The sequence below is a fragment of the Schistocerca gregaria genome, chromosome 4, assembly GCF_023897955.1.
Source record: "Schistocerca gregaria isolate iqSchGreg1 chromosome 4, iqSchGreg1.2, whole genome shotgun sequence".
In the NCBI taxonomy this organism is placed as follows: domain Eukaryota; kingdom Metazoa; phylum Arthropoda; class Insecta; order Orthoptera; family Acrididae; genus Schistocerca; species Schistocerca gregaria.
The window spans coordinates 442,943,049-442,966,373 of NC_064923.1; the positions used below are offsets into that span (position 1 = coordinate 442,943,049).

General features: G+C 44.0%; 1 protein-coding gene and 1 non-coding gene across 2 annotated transcripts in view; both read right to left on the reverse strand.

Annotated features, from left to right (window-relative positions):
• Positions 1–20,153, reverse strand: part of LOC126366017 (major facilitator superfamily domain-containing protein 6) — a 344,070-nt gene extending 323,917 nt beyond the window's left edge. Inside the window, exon 1 of the mRNA XM_049970901.1 lies at positions 19,679–20,153. Within this exon, the coding sequence (XP_049826858.1) occupies positions 19,679–20,079 (401 nt within the window). The 5' untranslated portion in view covers positions 20,080–20,153. The remainder of the gene's footprint in view (positions 1–19,678) is intronic.
• Trnat-cgu (transfer RNA threonine (anticodon CGU)) lies at positions 18,644–18,717 on the reverse strand. Its single transcript has one exon. It is a non-coding gene; the product is annotated as a tRNA-Thr (tRNA).
• Positions 20,154–23,325: the final 3,172 nt, after the last annotated feature.

Here is a 23,325-nt window from a genome sequence, read left to right on the forward strand (position 1 = left end):
GATTCCCTTTTTTCTTATTGTTAATTGGGGCCCTACACCTATCGCTGCATCCTGCATTCTGTCGCCAGATGCCTCGATCTCGTCATGCTTACTCATGTTCTTCTATTTCTCTTCTCTGTACCGCTTTTTGGATATCATTTAGCCAAACCTCGCGTGGTCTTCTTCTTCTTCTTCTTCTTCTTCTTCTTCTACCGTTGCCATTACTCTTTTGGGCCATCTGTCTTCATCCATTCCTTTGATATGCCCACATCATAGCTATCTTTTTTCTACTCTACCCGTAATAACATTACCAGTCTGTGCCCTTTCTCTTATCTCTTCATTTCTTAGGTGGTCAAGTCGTGAAATTTCACATGCTCTTCTCAAGAGGTCCATTTCTAATGCCAAAAGTCTCTTTTCTATGGAATATTCCTCTTCCCACAGGGTGACAAAAGCAACAAGGAACATGAACAATACAATATAACTGGTTTAAATTGTTTAAATGACAATTTGTTTACATTATAAGAATCTTCAATGGTCCGGCTAATTACTTCAGCTTGTTCAGAAGAGAGGTAACAGGGTTCAATGCGCACGACATGAAAGAATAGCATATTAGCTGCGCTACGCAAAAGAAGTAACTTATAGGCAGAGGAAAGAAATGCAATTTAAATGTGGCATATGGTTTTGGAGATGTGAATTAAGCAACATGGTCAAACCAAATATACAAAGCAAGCAAAGAAAAAAACAAAAATCAAGTACGTAAAGGTATCTTACTTAAGCGATGTTGAACAGCTTTTATAAAGGTTAGAAGTTGCATCATTCTGTGCACAGATACACTTATTTTTCTGAAATCTTGACATTAATGCAAGTATAGTTCTGCTAAACATTAATAGGTACCTTGATACATTTTAGTATAACATATTTGGATAACGATGGTTACTTATCTATATAAAATCATAACTCCTTGTAAACTGTGATTTTGTTTCAGAGATTTATAATGTCCATTCCAGTCTACAGGTCTCCAACATTGTTTTTTCACTAGGTTTCGTGGTCAGTTAAATAAAAATAACGACAGCTGATTAAGCTCTCAGAGTACAGATTCCTAGTCAGGTTACTTATATCCATATATGTGCTCCTCTTTACAATTGGACTGTAATTATGCAAAAAATAATATTTGTCATCATCATTTTTTTCACAGTGAATTAAGATCCATCTAACTAATATTAACAAATGTAAATCTGATTGTGCTCTCATAGTTTTATAGTAAAACTTTGTACTTGCATAATGGTGCCGTCACAATTAGATTATAGTCGCATTTGTAAGTATATATATATATATATATATATATATATATATATATATATATATATATATATATATATATATATATATCTGTGTGTGTGGGCGCGCACTCACTTTATTTTGAACTATTTAAAAATTAGATCGATATAAAATGTGATTAAATTCTTTGATATATTATTATCATCCCACAATTTGATGACTGGTTAGACGTTAAATTATAAGTTATAACTATGATTACAAAGGCCAAAATAATAACGTATATAATTAACTGAAAATTTTTTCAGCGAATATAAGTAGATTGTCAGCTGTCTATAGGCTCAAAGATTAAATGTTTGGAATCTCTTGAGCCTTTAACATAAAATCTTTGGAAGCTGTAGGAGTAGAGAAGGCACTAGGGTTGTTCCAGCGTGTAGACAGTTCACATTTGGAGACAGAAGTACTCGATTGTGATACCCTAATTTAATTTGTTATTGCAATTGCGCAGTTAAATAACTTTGTAAGCATATTCTTGGTATAATTAACAGACACTCCGTGTATAACGCATATGCATTCGATGAAATATATTTTATGAGGCAGTATGTACCGTCACCGTAGACCCTTCAAATGTACGAGGGCTATAAATAAAGTAGTGGAAACATTGATAGAACGCAAAGTTTAACAACCGAATGCGTACAGTTATACTACAATGAAGCGGCAAAGAAACTAATACAGGTTTGCCTATTCAAATACAGAGATATGTAAACAGGGAGAATACGGCGCTGCGGACGGCAACGCCTATATAAGACTACAAGTCTCTGGCGCAGTTGTTAGATCGGTTACTGCTGCTAAAATGGCAGGTTATCAAGATTTAAGTGAGTTTGAACATAGTGTTACAGTCGGCGATGGTACACAGCGTCTCCGAGGTAGCGATGGAGTGGGAATTTTCCCGTACGACCATTTCAGGAGAGTACTGTGAATATCAAGAATCCGGTAAAACATCAAATCTCCGACATCGCTGCGGCCAGAAAAAGATCCTGAAAGGATGGGACCAATGACGACTGAAAAGAATATTTCACCGTGACGGAAATGCAGCTCTTCCGAAAATTTCTGCAAAGTTCAGTGCTGGGTCATAAGAAATGTCAGCGTGCGAACCATTAAACGAAATATCATCGATATGGGCTTTCGGAGCCGAAGGCCGACTCATATACCGTTGATGACTGCACGACACAAACCTTTACACCTTGCTTGGGCCCGTCAGCACAGAATTTAGACTGTTGATGACTGGAAGCATGTTGCCTGGTCGGACGAGTCTCGTTTCAAATTGTATCGAGCGGATGGACGTGTACGGGTGTTGAGGCAACCTCATGAAACCATGGACTCTGCATTTCGGCAGGGGACTGTTCAAGCTGGTGAAGGCTCTATAATGGTGTGGGGCGTGTGCAGTTGGAGCGATAAGGGACCCCTGATACGTCTAGATACGATTCTGACAAGTGACACATGCGTAAGCATCCAAACTAATAACCTGCATCGATTCATGTCAACTGTGCATTCTGACTGGCTTGTACAGCTCCAGCAGGACAATACGACACCCCACGCGTCCATAATTGCTACAGAGTGGCTCCATGAACACTCTTCTGACCTTAAACGCTTCCGCTGGCCACCAAAATCCGCAGACATGAACATTATTGAGCATATCTGGGATGCCTGGCAACGTGGTGTTTAGAAAAGATGGCCACCCCCTCGTACTCTTACTGATTTATGGACAGCCCTGCAGGATTCATGGTGTCAATTCCCTCCAGCACTACTTCAGTCCATGTCACGTCTTGTTGCGACACTTCTGCGTACTCGCGGGGGCCCTGCACGATATTAGGCAGGTGTACCAGTTTCTTTTGCTCTTCAGTGTACATTCCTTCAATGTAGTCAACGGCCAAATCCATGCCTTTTGTTTAAGTAGACGTTGCCATTCGTTGGCAAAGATTTCATTGATGATGACAGCGCCGAGGCGTCCGACTGCGCAGAGAACAGATGGCATGTCAGGAAATCAAGGGCCTCGTAGTCGATCCTTCATCTTCGGAAACAGGTCAGCTGGTGAGTATGGAGGGTCTTTCCCAGCGCCACAGCTTCACATTATTTGCGACATGACACCGTGCGCTACCATGCAATATGATAGGGCGATAATGTCACAATAAATGTGCACGTTTGGGCCTCATGGCCAAACTCACATATCGCTCCATAAATCGACGATACTAATCACTGTTGACGGTTTGTCCCTCAGGCACCTCGTGTGTAAAAATAACACACTCTAGTCGTATGCCATAATGAACACACGCATCACCCGACTGGTTTACTGTCGAAACGTTTGTGGGAGTTACGAACATGGGTCACGCCATTCATTCGATTAACTCTTCAATTCAGGCTCATAGACTCGTGCCCTCATGTCATCAATTACGACAATAAGATGCATAAATGCGTGTCCTTCATTATCGTATGTGTCCAGGTAGAGACCAGCCGGTTCATGCTGGTAACATTTCTGTACGTCAGTGAGTCGATGTGGAGCCCAACGGGACGCAATTTTACTCTTGTTAAGACATTTCGTCAGTATGTGCCACACTGCTTGATGACTGAGATCAAACTCCACGAACACTGCCCGAACAGCCCATACGAGAAACGAGACCACTCACGATGCCAATCTGATCTTGAGGAATGAACGGCCGACCAATGCCGTGCAAATCCGCAGTAGCATTCCGAACCACACGAAACGCCTTGGCCCACTGTGCAACCGCCCTATACCGCAATTCGATCTTGCCACAGGCTTCACGTTATTCTTGATAACCTTCTGATGCATTTTCGCCACGGACTACCTCGATTTTAATCCACGAATTTTGATCACCTATTGAAAATATGTTTTAGAGCGGTGAAATTGACTTCCCTTTAACGACAATCAGCAACAACCCTCCCAACTGGATGTCCCTCAAATGCATACTACGTATCGACAACAGCGCCACCTGACCGCTACCATGTCCTGTTTGCGGATGCCCAATCTTCTGCTAGTGTCTGGACTGCGTTTCCGTTACTTTCGTTTTTCACCCATCCTACCGGGTGATCACAATTAAAGCGCAGCTACTCACTGAGGTCCAATGTGGGTTGTAATTATCGTACTGCAACGAAACTTGGTAGTTATGCTAATCAGTAAATGCCGAACCGACTTCCGGTGGATAAAACGTTAGTTCCAATTGTGGCCACTAGGTGCAAATCTGGCGCTGTGCGCTGTTTGAATGACGGCAAGACATGTGTCATTTGGCAACCCATAACATGAGTGAACAGTATGACTACAGAGAAGAGAGACTGTGTTCTGTTAGTGAAACTATTTTATTTGAACGGCAGCAATTACAGTGCTGCATTGAGAGAGTATAGCCAACTGAAAGGTCTGAGGAGAGGCCCAGTGTCATTAAATGGATTAAGGATGATGATGACGAAATTCGAAAAAAAAAAACAGGAGAGCCTGGTGTGGCACCTGGAAGATGAAGGCGTCCTATCCCGGTGGAAGTTATTAACGAGGTTTCTGTTGCTATAACTGACCGTGCAGCACGTGGCCCGGTTGTGCTAGTACTCGTGCAGTGCCACGAGAATTTTTCATCCCATGTCAACAGCACGGAACGTTTTGCGCTCTATTTTATACTGGTACCCGTGCCAATATGTATACTGAGCAAGCAGTGAAGGAAACAAAAGAAAAATTCGGAGTAGGTATTAAAATTCATGGAGAAGAAATAAAAACTTTGAGGATCGCCGATGACATTGTAATTCTGTCAGAGACAGCAAAGGACTTGGAAGAGCAGTTGAACGGAATGGATAGTGTCTTGAAAGGAGGATATAAGATGAACATCAACAAAAGCAAAACGAGGATAATGCAATGTAGTCGAATTAAGTCGAGTGATGCTGAGGGAATTAGATTAGGAAATGAGACACTTAAAGTAGTAAAGGAGTTTTGCTATTTGGGGAGCAAAATAAATGATGATGGTCGAAATAGAGAGAATATGAAATGTAGACTGGCAATGGCAAGGAAAGCGTTTCTGAAGAAGAGAAATTTGTTAACATCGAGTACAGATTTAAGTGTCAGGAAGTCGTTTTTGAAAGTATATGTATGCAGTGTAGCCATGTATGGAAGTGAAACGTGGACGATAAATAGTTTGGACAAGAAAAGAATAGAAGCTTTCGAAATGTGGTGCTACAGAAGAATGCTGAAGATTAGGTGAGGAAGTATTGAATAGGATTGGGGAGAAGAGAAGTTTGTGGCACAACTTGACTAGAAGAAGGTATCGGTTGGTTGGACATGTTCTGAGGCATCAAGGGATTACCGATTTAGTATTGGATAGCAGCGTGGAGGGTAAAAATCGTAGAGGGAGACCAAGAGATGAATACACTAAGCAGATTCAGAAGGATGTAGGTTGCGGTAGGTACTGGGAGATGAAGAAGCTTGCACAGGATAGAGTAGCATGGAGAGTTGCATCAAACCAGTCTCAGGGCTGAAGACCACAACAACAACAACACCCGTGCCATGTCCAGACGGTGGAACCTCTGAAGCCTTACGATCCGCAGCAAAGCTCTGAATTTTCTCTGTTGATCACATGTAGCTGGGCAATATTCTATGGAGTGACGAGGCACATTTTGCACTACAGGATGCACTGAAAACACAGAGCTACCGAATTTAGGGTACTGTTAAACCGCGTGTTGTGCACAACGAGCCATTGAACTCGCCGTATGTGGCGTGGATTCACAAGCACTTTTATTCTCTGCCCGAGAATACACCAAGAGGGCCTGTTGGGTGTACCGTGACTTCTGCACGTCATCGAGATCTCCTTGCACAGCCTGTGACACTGCTTTGGAAGAGTGTAACGGCGTAGAGGCCGCTGTTTTCATGCATGGTGGGGCAACACGTCATGTCGCTCGCCAAGTGGAAGATCTGCTTAATGCAATCTTTCACGAACATTGATGAAGGTTTCTCGGGTCTCCAGCCGGGTGGTAGCGTTGATATCTCGCGACGTTTCGGGAAGTGTCATACTACCCCGCCAGAAGATGGGTACTATGACACTTCCCGAAACGTCGCGAGATATCAACGCTACCACCCCGCTGGAGACCCGAGAAACCTTCATCAATAGTTTACGGCGGGAAAGCCTACAGTCACATATTTCACGAACATGTTATCTCCAAAGGTTGTGCAGATGTATGCCCTGCAGATCACCCGATCTAAATGCATGTGACATTTGGCTCGCGGAATATCTAAAAGAACGCGTTTACCAGGGACACTATCAGTCTCTACCTGATCTGAAGGCCAGTATTAGCGCTATTAGCCGAGCGGTCTATGGCGCTACAGTCACGGACTATGTAGCTGGTCCCGGCGGAGGTTCGAAGCATGGGTGCATGTGTGTTTGTCCTTAGAATAATTTAGGTTACGTAGTGTGTAAACTTAGGGACTGATGACCTAAGCAGTTAAGTCTCATAAGATTTCACACTCATTTGAACATTTTTTGAACCTTGCTCAGATTGCACCGGAACTACTGCGAGAACTGTTGATCACGTGGGTTTACGGATGCAGCATCTCGTCGACGTCTCCAGTGCCCATAGTGAACAAATTGTGTAAGTAGTGGTCAATAATAAAATCAACATTATTTCTTTGTCAGTTGTTCGACATTTTCCGCCTAAGTCTTATTTGTGATCAGTTACATGCGGAAATATTTCTATACGTCTTTCTTGCAATTCACAGCACCAGATATTTTCGTAGTGGCCAAAACTGGAACTAATTTTTTTCCGATGTAAATCAGTTCCATATTATCGCATTAGAATATCTATCAAGTTTCGCTGCAGTATGATAATTACAGCCCTCACTCGACCTCTATAAGCAGCTGCACTTTAATTATAACCACCCGGTTGTTGTTTCTCCTTTGGTACAAATGGTCCGAAGATGGTCAGAGTGGTCCGAAACCTGTCGTTAAAATAAAAAAATTACAGTTGTTTATATTGCCGCGCGGGATTAGCCGAGCGGGCTGAGGCGCTGCAATCATGGACTGTACGGCTGATCCCGGCGGAGGTTCGAGTCCTTCCTCGGGCATGGGTGTATGTGTTTGTCCTTCGGATAATCTAGGTTAACCAGTGTGTAAGCTTAGGGACTGATGACATTAGCAGTTAAGTCCCATAAGATTTCACACACATTTGAACATTTTTGAATTTGAACAGCTGTTTATTGCTTGATGCAGTTCCCGTTTTAGAAGTGTTTAATGAACTGATTACGGTTCTGTATGGAATGAGGGTAAGCTACAGCCCCTCTTATACGCTTTACATATGATTTATGAGACGGGTGATACACACGATTTCCCAAACCTATATCAGCAATGTGGAGGTTGTCCACGATCCTGAAATGAGTACTTCTACATAAGGAGTTATTGATCGGAAATGAACGTTTGGCTCTTAAGTGACATAAACAGCTAACGCCTTGTAGCAACAACTTAAGCTCCAAGCAAAAGCTCAAAGTGAGGATTACCAGCCTCAGAGCAGTTATTACAATGGGACACAAGATTTTGTCACACTTTCTCATGTATTTCTGTTGTATGTTGTACAATGAAACAAGCAGCTAGGACTGTACCAACCAGTACGCTTCCCAGTTTCTTACATGGTTTCATCCACCAACGATTGGATATGACCCCCAGGAACAAAATCCAGTATGAACACTACACAGATGGGTTTGTATTATTTTTCAAGGAAGTACCGGCAACGTCGATGCAGAAACATAGAGTAGCTTCTAAACACGTGTCTCACACGTACTATTCGTTCAATGCCTCGTACCGCGTAAAGCATTCATTTCATATCGACGCTTCCTTATCTTCAAATACTTTGGGATTCTTTACCGTCTACATGAATTCGACCCTATATTTGTATGTTACAATACATTCTCTTGTGTCTAGTTAGATTGAAAATGACGTTTTTCTAGAAGACATAACGATGACCGATCCAATCGTCGTCGCGAGCTGCTTGGGGCAACACTCATGGAAATATTGTGCAGGAGAATGGAATTTTCAATGTAGGTGGGCACTCGGAAATACCGGGTGATCACAAAGTCAGTATAAATTTGGAAACTGAATAAATCACGGAATAATGTAGATACAGAGGTACGAATTGACATGCCTGGATGGAAAGACATGGGGTTTTATTAGAACCAAAAAAATACAAAAGTTCAAAAAATTTTCGACAGATTGCGCTTCATCTGTTCAGAATAGTAATAATTAGTATAACAAAGTGTGACAAAGCAAATATGATGTTCTTCACAGGAAATGCTCAATATGTCCACCATCGTTCCTAAACAATAGCTGTAGTCGAGGAATAATGTTGTGAACAGCACTGTAAAGCGTGTCCGGAGTTATGGCGAGGGATTGGCGTCGGATGTTGTCTTTCAGCATCCCTAGAGATGTCGGTCAATCACGATACACTTGCGACTTCAGGTAACCCCAAAGCCAATAATAGCACGGACTGAGGTCGGGGGACCTGGGAGGCGAAGCATGACGAAAGTGGCGGCTGAGCACAAGATCATTACGAAACGACGCGCACAAGAGATCTTTCACGTGTCTGGCAATATGGGGTGGAGCGCCATCTTACATAAACATCGTACGTTCCAGCAGGTGTTTATCAGCCAGCTGGGGATGATGCGATTCTGTAACACATTGGCGCACCTCTCACCCGCCACGGTAGCAGTTAAAAAACCAGACTCACGCATTTCCTCGAAGAAAAAAGGTCCGATAACGGTAGATGTGGTAAATCCAACCCATACCGTCAGTTTCTCGTCGTGCAATGGAGTTTCCACGGCAGTTCTAGGATTTTTGCTAGCCCAAACTCTTCAGTTGTTGCCGTTGACAGACCCTCGGAGCATGAAATGAGCTTCATCGGTCCACAACACTTTACTCAACCAATCGTCATCTTCCGCCATCTTCTGAAACGCCCACGCCACAAATGCCCTCCTCTTCACTAAATCGCCAGGTAACAGTTCATGATGCCGATGGATTTTGTACGGATAGCATCGGAGGGTACGCCTAAGTGCCAAAGTGTATGGAATGCCGGTGCGACGTGCGACTGCACGAGCGCTGACTTCCCCGTGCGTAGACGAACCCGCTACAGTCTCCATTTCTTCCTGAACTGCCTCAGCAGCATTACGTCTTGTGCTCGGTCGGCCACTACGGGGTCTATCGTCTAAACAACCTGTGGCTTCGATCTTCGAAATCATTCTCGCCACAGCTGCATTTGTCAACGGACCTTTACCCGTTCGAATCCCCTTCCTATGACGATAGGATCGTAACGCTGAACTAGCACATTCCCCATTCTGATAATACAGCTTCACTAAAAGCACCTTTTCAGGTAATGTCAACGTGCCGCGACTGCTGCCGCATCTGATTATCTCTCTCATTACAGCTCTTTTTATACATTATTGTCATGCGCAGTCAATGACATTTTGCTGTCCAGCGCCATCTGTCGCACATTTTGTGAACGTTGTTTTTTTTGTTATAATAAAGCCCCATGTCATTCCAAGCATGTGTGTCAATTTTTACCTCTCTATCTACATTATTCCATGGTTTATTAAGTTTTTCAGATTTATACTGACTTTTTGATCACCCGGTACTTGAATGGATTCTTGAATCGCTGCTTGTTCTCCCTCCCCAATTCACCGCTCCTCCTCGCCATCAGCACCAACCGTGACCTGAAGTCATACCCAATGGCGCCCCACGCCGTAACGCCACAAATAACACCTCTGTGCCTCTCCAAAACACTGAAAAATGAGACCTCTCACCAGATCGCCGGTTATCTGGTTTAGAGCAGGAACGCGGTTCACCGCTGAACGCAGTGTGACGCCATTCATCAGCAGTCTATGCTTGCCAGTCACGGCACCACTCGAAACGCAGCCGTTTGAGTCGTGGTGTTAAGGGCAGCCTACGCTTAGGGCGGTATCTGCCTAGTCCGGTTGCTGCTTGTCTCCGACCAATACTGCGGTATGATACTGAATGTTGCAGGGAGTCCCTCACTTGTATCCGGACGGCAGGCTCAGGCGCGCTCGACCGGAACCTTCAGTACGAGTCCGCTTGCCATCATGTTAGCGTACATTGTAACAATGGGGCACTGTCGCATCACAGTGGCCAACAGATCTGTAGAGAGCAGGACTTGACCAGCCAGCCAAATGGAGAACGACAACTGGGCTCATTGCAAACTCTGTCTTACACACGTGCGGCAACTTCGTGTTCTGCACAGTGACCAGTCAACATCTGTTCACGCCACTTGCATACCCAATCAAGCCTGGTAAAATCACTCAACGCAAACAACACTAACGCAGTCTTCTGGCTGTCCTATCTGTCGCAGGGATTTGCAGCTTTAATCAGCTACTAGGTGATCAAAAAGTCAGTATAAATTTGAAACCTTAATAAACCACGGAATAATGTAGATAGAGAGGTAAAAATTGATACACATGCTTGGAATGACATGGGGTTTTATTAGAACAGAAAAAAAACAAAGTTCATAAAATGTCCGACAGATGGCGTTGGACAGCAAAACGTCAGTGTCTGCGCATGAAGTTCGAAGCCACGGGTTGTTTGGACGATAGACCCCGTAGTGGCCGACCGAGCACAAGGCGTAATGCTGCTGAGACAGTTCAGGAAGAAATGGAGACTGTAGCGGGTTCGTCTATGCACGGAGAAGTCAGCGCTCGTGCAGTCGCACATAGCACCGGCATTCCATATACTACTGTTCGGTTGGCACTGAGGCGTACCCTCCGATGCTACCCGTACAAAATCCAACGGCATTATGAACTGTTACTTGGCATTTGCGATGTGGGCGTTTCAAATGATGGCCGAAGATGACGACTGGTTGAGTAACGTGTTGTGGACCGTGCGAAGCTAATTTCACGCTCCGAGGATCTGTCAACGCCCACGACTTCAGAATTTGGGCTACCGAAAATCCTACAACTGTCGTGGAAACTCCATTGCACTACGAGAAAGTCACGGTATGGGTTGGATTTACCACATATACCGTTATCTGGCGTTTTTTCTTCGAGGAAATGCGTGATTCTGGTTTTTTAACTGCTACCGTGAAGGGTGAGAGGTATGCCGATATGTTACGCAATCGCATCATCCCCAGCTTGCTGATAAACACCTGCTGGAACGTACGATGTTTATGAAGGATGGCGCTCCACCCCATGAAAGACCTCTTCTGTGCGTCGTTTGGTGATGGTCGTGTGCTCAGCCGCCACTTTCGTCATGCCTGGCCTCCCCAGGTCCCCAGACCTCAGTCCTTGCGATCATTGGCTTTGGGGTTACCTGAAGTCGCAAGTGTATCGCGATCGACCGACATCTCTAGGGATGCTGAAAGACAACATCCGACGCCAATGCTTCACCATAACTCCAGGCATGTTTTACAGTGCTGTTCACAACATTATTCCACGACTACAGCTATTGGTGTACATATTGAGCATTTCCTGTAAAGAACATCATATTTGCTTTGTCATACTTTGTTATGCTAATTATTGCTATTCTGATCTGATGAAGCGCCATCTGTCGGACATTTTTTGAACTTTTGTATTTTTTTGGTTCTAATAAAACCCAATGTCATTTCAAGCATGTGTCTCAATTTGTACGCCTCTATCAACATTATTCAGTGATTTATTCAGTTTTCAAATTTATACTGACTTTTTGATCACATGGTACATACCCGCCGATTACGTGTACATAGCTGCTTTGGCATCCGACCATACCTTCTGCGTACTTCACATCCGTTGTAAAACAATGTACACTGAAGCGCCAGAGAAACTGGTATACACATTCGTATTCAGGTAAGTCTCCGACATCGCTGCGGCCGAAGAAAGATCTTGCAAGTACGGTACCAACGATGAATGAAGAGAATCGTTCAACATGACTGAAGTACAACCCTTCTGCAAATTACTACAGATTTCAATCCTGGACCATCTACAAGCGTCAGCATGGAAACCATTCGACGAAACATCATCGAAATAGGCTTTCGGAGCCGAATGACAACTCGTGTAGCCTTGATGAGAGCATAAAACAACGCTTTACGCCTCGCCTGGGCCCGTCAACACCGATATTGGACTGTTGATGACTGGAAACATGTTGCATGGTCCGACGAGTCTCGTTCAAATTGTATCGTTCGGATGTACGGTTATGGAGACAACCTCATGAATCCACGGACCCTATAGGTCAGCAGGGGACTGTTCAAGCTGGTGGAGGCTCGGGAATGGTGTGGAGCGTGTGCAGCTGCAGTGCTATGGGATCCCTGATACGTATAGATACGACTCTGACACGTGACACGTCCGTACGCGTCCTGTCTGCATCCATTCATGTCCATTGTGCACTCCGAGGGACTTGGGCAATTCCAACAGGACATTGCGACACCCCACACGTTCACAATTGTTACAGAGTGGCTCCAGGAACACTCTTCTGGGCGCCAAACTCCCAAGACATGAAAATTATTGAGGGCTCCTGGGATGCCTTGCAACGTGTAAGAGATCTCCACTCCTTCGTACTCTTACCGATTTATGAACAGCCCTACTGGATTTATTGTGTCGATTCCCTCCATTACTACTTCAGACATTAGTTGAATCCATGTCACGTCGTGTTTTCTGGATGCTTGCGGGGGCCCTACACGATATGAGGCAGGTGTACCAGTTTCTTTGACTCTACAGCCTATATTACTTATGAAAATATAGCAATCTCCCAATTATCCCAGATCAGATTACCGAGCTGCAAATTATCCGTCCATAGTACGGCGATTAATAAAAAATTGAAAAGAAAACCAGAATTATTCTGTTCTAAATTGAGCTAATATTTTCAGTTAGGTTACAGGTTTCCGATGGTGAAAACGCAGCTGACGAATACTCCGTGAGTGGTAATATACCGATACCTATGAACCAGGATTTGAGCAGATAGATCAAGACACGAAAACCATCTGGGTAAACAATCCCAAAAAATGCCTTACTCCCAACGCAGGCAATCTCCACATCCAGAAAGTTAATGCTGAAATCTGACATGTGATAAACGATCACACAGTTATAAACACCAGTTCTCTGTTAACTCGGATGAAAGAAATGAAATAATAAATTTATAAAATACAGATATACATCTATAGTCCTAACTACACAGAAACATATATATGTTTGGACACAAAGACACACACACACACACACACGCACACACTACAAATCTTGTTTGACAATTATCAAGCTATACGACGCCAGAAAGTGCCAGGACTGTTTCTACCCTGAATATACAGTGTTTCATATGTGAAGCAAAATACACACACACACAGAAATTTGTATATATTTCAGCCCACTAGTGATTCCTCTGAAAAGCTAAAGGCGAAACGCATATGGCAATATAAAATTGGTTTTGTTCAGTTGCACACAGACAGACCTAACCCGAAAACTATCTACATAACAGTAAACATGAAATAAAATGAATATGTTTCCGGTAAAAACATGTGCATTTTCAATTATCCGTGTTTTTCGGTGATCCTTGCAGTCTCGGGTCCACATTAGCCCGGATATTCGGAATCCTGTTGTAATAGTCACTTTTCTGTCCCAGTGAATAAGCTACAAATCTGCGTGTCCCTTTGTGTCGGTCAAATGTTGGAGCAGACCGAAAAGAAGACCCGAAGAAATTACACAATTGAGTTTTGTCCGAATTTTCATATTCAAACGAAGAGTGGGAAATGCACAAATGAGAAGTCAATTAGATCAGCGTTAGGTCTCTTTCTGAAAAAAAAATTAATTGCTTGAAAGTAATAACGGTAATTAAAAACTAAATTAGTAATTTGAGGGAAAATTACAGAATGGACTTTTGTGCAAATTGTCAGCGCCAAACGACGAGTGAGAAATGGACAAATTCTGTATCAAACTAACCATCGTGGGTTGTAATTTTGCAGCAGGAGTAGTTACTTACTGAAAAGTAGTCAGGGTACTTAAGAAACGCTTAATTAGTGACTTGGGAGAAAACTGAAATATTTCACGATGGTGGCTGCTAGCAATCTGAAAGTTATGCAAAAATTATTAAATCATAACATGTATTGAAACTTACCTCCTTTCTTTTGATCCATATGCCCTTAACAGTAATGGGACACCGATCGACATTTAAATATATTAATTATATTTCATGCTTTCTGAACAAAATTTGAAAATAAATAAACTGAAAGACATGAACAAATGTTTGTCTAAAAGTACGAAATAAAAGAGATTAGAACGACGCTCAAAATCACTTATAGCAAATGAGCTGCTGTTGAAGAACTTAAGGTTCAGTGTTCAGCTAAGAATCTTAGAATTTTAAAGAGTACTATAGGATATTTGTTTGGTATGATATCACTCTGTAATCTCCTTAAGTCATTGACGTAATAGCATCTCAGCTACTGCCATGATCTCCAGCATCATTCAAAGGCGAGTCAAATGTTTCTCTAATCTCTTTTATGTCTTACTTTTAGACAGATCGGTTCACAAAACATTTAACTGCTTTTTTTGTTCAAATGCTTATTTTTATTTTTTGTTGGCACTGAGTGTGTATTTGCAGTGCAGAATAATTAGCTGACTCTGTAGTATTGTGCCATGCCAGTTATTTCTGTAACAGAAGCTTGCAAGCAACGGGGAAGGTGATATAGTGAGGAGTGCCCCAGGGAAGTCTGACAGTACCGACATTACTCTCTATAGTCCGTCCCTGGTAGATGACTGGTCAGCTCGATGGAATGTCATACCTAACGGCGCGGGTTCGATTCCCGGCTGGGTCGGAGATTTTCTCCGCTCAGGGACTGGGTGTTGTGTTGTCCTTATCATCATTTCATCCCCATCGATACGCAAATCGCCGAAGTGGCGTCAACTCGAAAGACTTGCACCAGGCGAACGATCTATCCGACGGGAGGCCCTAGCAACACGGGATTTCCATTTATATTCTCTGTTCAGGTACAGATAAATGATGTGGCGCACAAGGTTGGCAGCAACGTGCGGCTGTTTGCTGATGATGCTGTGATGTAAGGTAAGATCTTAAGTTGAGTGCCTGTAGGAAGATACAAAATGACTTAGACATAATATCTAGCTGGTATGGTGAATGGGAACTAGCTCTGAATGGGAAAAATGTAAGTGGATGTGGGTGAGTAGGAAAAACAAAGCCGTAATATTCGGATACAGCGTTATTAGTGTCCTGCTTGATGCAGTCAGGTCGTTTAAATACGATGGTCGTAAGCTTGGAAAGCGATATGAAATGGAATGAGCATTTGAGAACTCTGGCTTGGGTTTATTGGGAGAATTTTGGGGAAGCGTGGTTTACCTCTAAAGGAGACCGCATACAGGACGCTAGTGCGAACTGTTCTTCTACATCTGCATCTACGTCTACATCTACATCTACATGGCTACTCTGCAAATCACACTTAAGTGCCTGACAGAGGGGTCGTCAAACTACCATCACAACAATTCTGTGTTACTCCACTCTTAAACAGTGCGCTGAAAAAACAGACAGCCGGCCACGGTGGTCTCGCGGCTGTAGGCGCGCAGTCCGGAACCGTGCGACTGCTACGGTCGCAGGTTCGAATCCTGCCTCGGGCATGGATGTGTGTGATGTCCTTAGGTTAGTTAGGTTTAAGTAATTCTAAGTTCTAGAGGACTGATGACCACAGCAGTTGAGTCCCATAGTGCTCAGAGAAATTTGAAAAAAAAGGACACCTATATAATTCCGTGCGAGCTCTGATTTCCATAATTTGATTATTATAATCGTTTCTCCCGATGTAAGTCGGCGTCATAGGGAGAAAGTTGGTGATTGAAATTTCGTGAGAAGATCCCGCCGCAACGAGAAACGCCTTTGATTTAGTTATGTGCACCACACATCCTGTATCACGTCCGTAACACTCTCTCCCCTATTTCAAGATAATACAAAATGTGCTGGCCTTCTTTGAACTTTCTCAATGTACTCCGTTAATCCTGACCGGAAGGATTCCAGATCGTGCAGCAGTACTCCAAAATTGGACGGACAAGCGTAGTGCAGGCAGTCTCTTTAGTAGATCTGTTATATTTCGTAAGTGTTCTGCCAATAAAACGCAGTCATTGGTTCGCCCTATACTCAACAATTTCTGTGTCTTCTTTCCAATTTAAATTTTTCGTAATTGCTATTCCTGCGTATTTACGGGTTTTAGATTTGATTGATATATTGTGCAACCAAAGTTTAACGGATTCGTTCTAGCATTCATGTGAATGACTTCCCACTTTTCATTATTTAGGGTCAATTGAGTATTGTTCGAGCGTCTGGGATCCGTTCCAGCTCAGATTAATGGAAGTCATCGACGCAATTCAGAGGCGGACTGCTGGATCTGTTACCGGTAGATTCGAAAACACGCACGAATTACAGAGATGCTGCGGGAACTCAAATGGGCAACCATTCACCGTGGTAGACCCTAGTTTGTGATTAATCAAAGAAATTTTCTGTGATGCTCAACACCTTTAAAAATAATGTTAACCATGCAGTTATGATAGAGTTACTGTTATCGTGCGGTTTTTGTGTGCAAAGGGTTGTAGGTTCGGATCTTCTTATGTGATTCAAAATCTTTTTATTTTTTAATGTTTATCGAAACGACTTTGATCATTATTTTTCTTCCCTTAACTGGTTTAAATGTATTTTTTTTAATTTCTATTCGTTTGTCACGTCATTTCAATTGGTGTTATTTTTTCTTCGTATCATTCTTTTGCCATTTGGAATCTTCGTGCATATGGATTTAGTTATTGTTATTTATTGATTTAGATTTAATTTCTTCCCTTTTATCAACTTATATTCTCGTCCACGTTATTGTATGTATTATTTTCATTCCCCATTTTGATGGAATTTCGTTTTACTTATAATCCTTTGTTTCTTCTAAATCCTCATGTACATTATATTGTGCAAAGTGCAACAATAATTTGTTTTAAATCTTACATGCCCATTGGCATCCACACAAAAAGTACATCTTGTAATGCGAAATAGATTTTTAAGGCCACTGCAATATGAATATATTATTTCGTCTTTTGTTTTTAATCGATAAGTTGCAATTTCCAAATATTTAATTATTATCATAGTAAAATGAAAATAAGGAAATTTACAGGCACAACGATTCCAAGAGGAAAAAGAGTGACAGAAGAAGAATGAGAGCAAATAAAACAGTTAATACGCTCGTTAAAATGACATGACAAAGAGACAACAATAAAAAATGATTTGAAACCAGTTAACTGAATAAAAATAACGATGAAATTGATTTCGGTAAGAAAATAACAATAAAAAATTCAACATATCTGGCGAGATTCGAACCCACAATCTTTTTCATGTGAGGACCTCATGTTAGGCACTATTTTACAGCAACAGCCTGATTGATGTGGGTACTTTAAAGCTGTAGAAGATCACCTGAAATTCCGAAATATTTTTCATTGATTACTCGCAAATGAGGGCCCACCAGGGTGAGCGGCTACAGGTTGTGATACCTTGGATCTTAACCTGCATACCCTTGTACATTATTTCAAAAGGTCGATCCTACCGTTGATGACTCTCATTGTAAAATAAAAAACAAGAAATTAACGGTCATACGGAGGCACATAGACAATCGTTCTTCCCACTACATCTACATCTACATCGATACTCCGCAAGCCACCTGACGGTGTGTGGCGCAGGGTACCCTGAGTACCTCTATCGGTTCTCCCTTCTATTCCAGTCTCGTATTGTTCGTGAAAAGAAGGATTGTCGGTATGCTTCTGTGTGGGCTCTAATCTCTCTGATTTTATCCTCATGGTCTCTTCGCGAGATATACGTAGGAGGGAGCAATATACTGCTTGACTCTTCGGTGGAGGTATGTTCTCGAAACTTTAACAAAAGCCCGTACCGAGCTACTGAGCGTCTCTCCTGCAGAGTCTTCCACTGGAGTTTATCTACCATCTCCGTAACGCTTTCGCAATTACTAAATGATCCTGTAACGAAGCGCGCTGCTCTCCGTTGATTCTTCTCTATCTCTTCTATCAACCCTGTCTGGTACGGATCTCACACTGGTGAGCAGTATTCAAGCAGTGGGCGAACAAGCGTTCTGTAACCTACTTTCTTTGTTTTGGGATTGCATTTCCTTAGGATTCTTCCAATGAATCTCAGTCTGCCATCTGCTTTACCGACTATTGACTTTATATGATCATTCCATTTTAAATCACTCCTAATGCGTACTCCCAGATAATTTATGGAATTAACTGCTCCCAGTTGCTGACCTCGCTTTGTTCGCTAATAGAACAGGAATGTAAATTACACTGAAATGAACACCCTTAGCTGCTTACAGGCGTTGACGTACGTCAACGGGGACAGATGAGAATGTGTGCCCCGACCGGGACTCGAACCCGGGATCTCCTGCTTACGTGGCAGACGCTCTATCCATCTGAGCCACCGAGGACACAGAGGACAGTGCGACTGCAGGGATTTATCTCTGGCACGCCTCCCGTTAACTATATACCGGGTGATCAAAAAGTCAGTATAAATTTTAAAACTGAATAAATCACGGAATAATGTAGATAGAGAGGTACAAATTGACACACATGCTTGGAATGAGACGGGGTTTTACTATAAAAAAAAAGGTTCAAAAAATGTCTGACAGATGGCACTTCATGTGATCAGAATAGCAATCATTAGCATAACAAAGTAAGACAAAGCAAAGATGATGTTCTTTACAGGAAATGCTCAATATGTCCACCATCATTCCTGAACAATAGCTGTAGTCGAGGAATAATGTTGTGAACAGCACTGTAAAACATGCCTGGAGTTATGGTGAAGCATTGGCGTCGGATGTTGTCTTTCAGCATCCCGAGGGACGTCGGTCGAACACGACACACTTGCGACTTGAGGTAACCCCAAAGCCGATAATCGCACGGACTGAGGTCTGGGGACCTGGGAGGCCATGCATGTAGAAAGTGGCGGCTGAGCATACGATCATCACCAAACGACACGCGCAACAGATCTTCCACGCTTCTAGCAATATGGGATTTTTTTTTTGTTCTAATAAAACCCCATGTCATTCCAAGCATGTGTGTCAATTTTTACCTCTCAATCTACATTATTCCGGGATTTATTAAGTTTTAAAATTTATGCTGAATTTTTGATCACCCGGTGTATACTATGATGGTATCTGTTCTTTCGGACATCTTAGTACATATATAGGAATGTAAATGACTAGTAGAGGTACGGAGGCCTGCGGGGTATCTATGTGGATGTAGATATAGAGAAGGAAGGCCGCAGAGCGCGTGCTCTGCAAGGGCGCAAAGCACGCAGACGTCGGGACCACGCGGTGCGCTGCGGTTCGGCCCCATTGAGAAGCGCGGGCGTCACGTGAGCTGCGCGCGGCGGATCGATCGCCTTACCTGTCGGCCAGGCTGCCCCAGAACGGCGCCGACAGGAACTCGACGAAGGGCCGCGAGCCGATCAGCAGGCCGCACTGCGTGGGGTTCATGCCCATCTGCTTGAAGTAGACGCCCATCAGCGGGAAGAGCGAGCCGAACGCCGAGTAGAAGAAGAAGTAGAAGGTCTTGACGGTGAGCAGCTCCTGGTCGACCGAGCCGCACAGCACCTCGATGATGTCGGAGCGGCCGCGGATCTTGTGCGTCGCGTCCTTGGGCTGCGGGTACTTCTCGGGGTCGACGGGCCCCAGCGCCTCCGGGTCGACGAGCGGCCGCACCGGCGCGCCCGCCACCCCGGGGGGCGGCGCCGCCACACCGCCGCCCACGCCGACGCCGGGGCCGTCGAAGCGCTCGCTGCCGGCCATCGCGACTGCCGACTGCCACTGACGCCGGCCGCGCCGCCGCCGCCGAAGCACCGCCGGCCGGCCCGAGCCGATCGATACGCGCCGCCGCCGGGACGCGCCGCCCACGCGCCGCCCCTCCACGCAGACCGCGCTAGCGACTGCCGCCCACGCACGTCGGCGCACTGAGCGCTTCGGACCCAAATGACGCCAGGCGGACGTCACAAAAGTTCAGCATCCAATCGACCCTGTATTCACAGTCCCTTTTGTGCAGTATCGTTTGCAATACGCAGAGATTCGACTAAATAAGTAGAGGAACTCTCTACTACCACCATTAGTCAGTTCACTCGTTGCTAGCTGTCGTAACATTCTAACAGTTCGCACCCCGTCCCAACAAATTAACTGCACTACTGCCCACTAAAATTGCTACACCACGAACATGACGTGCTACAGACGCGAAATTTAACCGACAGGTAGAAGATGCTGTGATATGCAAATGATTAGCTTTTCAGAACATTCACACAAGGTTGGCGCCGGTGGCGACACCTACAACGTGCTGACATGAGGAAAGTTTCCAACTGATTTCTCGTACACAAACAGCAGTTGACCGGCGTTGCCTGGTGAAACGTTGTTGTGATGCCTCGTCTAAGGAGGAGAAATGCGTACCATCACGTTTCCGACTTTGATAAAGGTCGGGTGTAGCCTATCGCGATTGCGGTTTAGCAGAATGTGGAATCGGTGGTTTCAGGAGGGTAATACGGAACGCCGTGCTGGATCCCAAGGGCCTCGTATTACTAGCAGTCGAGATGAGAGGCATCTTATCCGCATGGCTGTAGCGGATCGTGCAGCCACGTCTCCATCCCTGAGTCAACAGGTTTTCAAGACAACAACCATGTGCACGAACAGTTCGACGACCTTTGCGGCAGCATGGACTATTAGCTCGGAGACCATGGCTGCGGTTACCCTTGACGCTGTATCACAGACAGGAGCGCCTGCGATGGTGTACTCAACGACGAACCTCGGTGCACGAATGGCAAAACGTCATTTTTCGGATGAATCCAGGTTCTGTTTACAGCGTCATGATAGTCGCATCCGTGTTTGGCGACATCGTGGTGAACACGCATTGGAAGCGTGTATTCGTCACCGCCATATTGGCGTAACACTCGGCGTGATGGTATGAGGTGCCATTGGTTACACGTTTCGGTCACCTCTTGTTCGCATTGACGGCACTTTGAACAGTGGACGTTACATTTCAGATTTGTTACGACCCGGGGCTCTACCCTTCATTCGATCGCTGCGAAACACTACATTTCAGCAGGATAATGCACGACCGCATGTTGCAGGTCCTGTACGGGCCTTTCTGGATACAGAAAATGTTCGACTGCTTCCTTGGCCGGCACATTCTCCAGATCTCTCACCAATTGAAAACGTCTTGTCAATGGTGGCCGAGCAACTGTCTTGTCACAATACGAAAGTCGCTACTCTTGATGAACTGTGGTATCGTGTTGAAGCTGCATGGGCAGCTGTACCTGTACATGCCATCCAAGCTCTGTTTGACTCAATGCCCAGGCGTATCAAGGTCGTTATTACGGCCAGAGGTGGTTGTTCTGGGTACTGATTTCTCAGGATCTATGCACCCAAATTGCTTGAAAATGTAATCACATGTCAGTTCTAGTATAACATATTTGTCCAATGAATACCCGTTTATCATCTGCATTTCTTCTTGATGTAGCAGTTGTAATGGCTAGTAGCGTACTTTGTCGGACTTCCAACAGCGCAATTTCTTCTTTGCCGATTGTTGCATTGAAGTGCTACGTTGACCAATTTATAATGAAGAGATTGAGCAGTTCTCTCCGGTATCTTCAGTAGCGCAACAGGAAATGCTTTGCGTACCTCGTGTCTTCTGAAGCTACCTCGATGTCCCCACTTGTTTTCCACTCCATCGGCCGCAGTTCGCACGACGGGGGTGCTGAAAGGTGAAAACTCTTGAAGCTGGTTAAATAAAACAAACACCTTAAACATGGCTGCGAAAGAGCATCTGTGTAAATCCGAAAAGGTCCCAAAATCAGCCAAGCAGTTGCAAAACAAAGGTTTATTAGCCCTTGACCTAGGTTTCGATATTTCTAAAAACATCTTCTTCCGAAGATGACGGTACAATAGATTAGATGATCCAAGCGGTTCTGGCCATACATAAAACTCACAAAACAAGAGTCATCCCAAGCCATGGCTTTAGACAGCAGCCAGATTACATTACTTCAGAATGAATGTTTGCTAGTAAATGCCCACAGATAGAGGCTCTCGTTAACATAAAATTGTTACAGGAGTCACAGGATGAAATATTTGCATAAGTTACGTGTACATCATGCCAGAGACTAAAGCCAATTGTTGTTGCATCCTGTGACTCCTGTACGAATATTATGCTGACGACAGTCTCTACCTGTGGGCATTTACTGGGGAGCATACATTCTGAAGTACGATATATGTTATCTGGCTGCTAGCTAAAGCCATAGCTTGGGATGTACAAGAGCCCTTTGGCTTCATCTAATCTATTGTCCCGTCAGGTGATGTAACAAGGCCCACTTCTTCTGAAGTGAATATTTTTAAAAATATCGAAACCTAGGTCAAGGGCTAATAAACCTTTGTATTGCAACCGGCTGGCTGATTTTTCAACTTCTTCTTAAAACAAATAGTATATACATGTGGTGTCTGCTCTTTAGGACACCCCACATATAATTAAGGTCACGACGGCCAATGATCTCTTCAGTGCGGATGCACACCAGATTCGAACGATTGCGGGGATTGGCGAAATGCCACGTCTGACGACGATAATGGGCAAGGGGCACTACTTTAGTAGTACATGGACAAGTTGAGGATTTGGGTCTGACGGAAGGTATGCTAGGGTAGTCCGTGCACTTTCAATGACCACTGTGTCCAGATGGCTATGTGGTAAGATCATCTGCCGAGTAAGCAGCAGATCCAGGTTCGAATCCCAGTCCCGTACAAATTTTCAACTTTCCCCACCGATTTAATTAGTTCCCACTTGGAGCCAATGTCTGCAGTTCCTTTGTGTTTTAAAATTTCTATAATGAATTAAAATAAATTAAAACAGAGGACAAGATGTTTCTAGCAAATAAAATCACTTAACTATCTGAGGTCGTCCTCTCCCCAATCTTGTCGTGGAACCAAAGATTCCGTGTCATGAAGATAAAAGAGGCCTAGAACACACATAAAAAAAAAAGTTTTGCGTCACCCTGGTTCCCAGAACTCCTG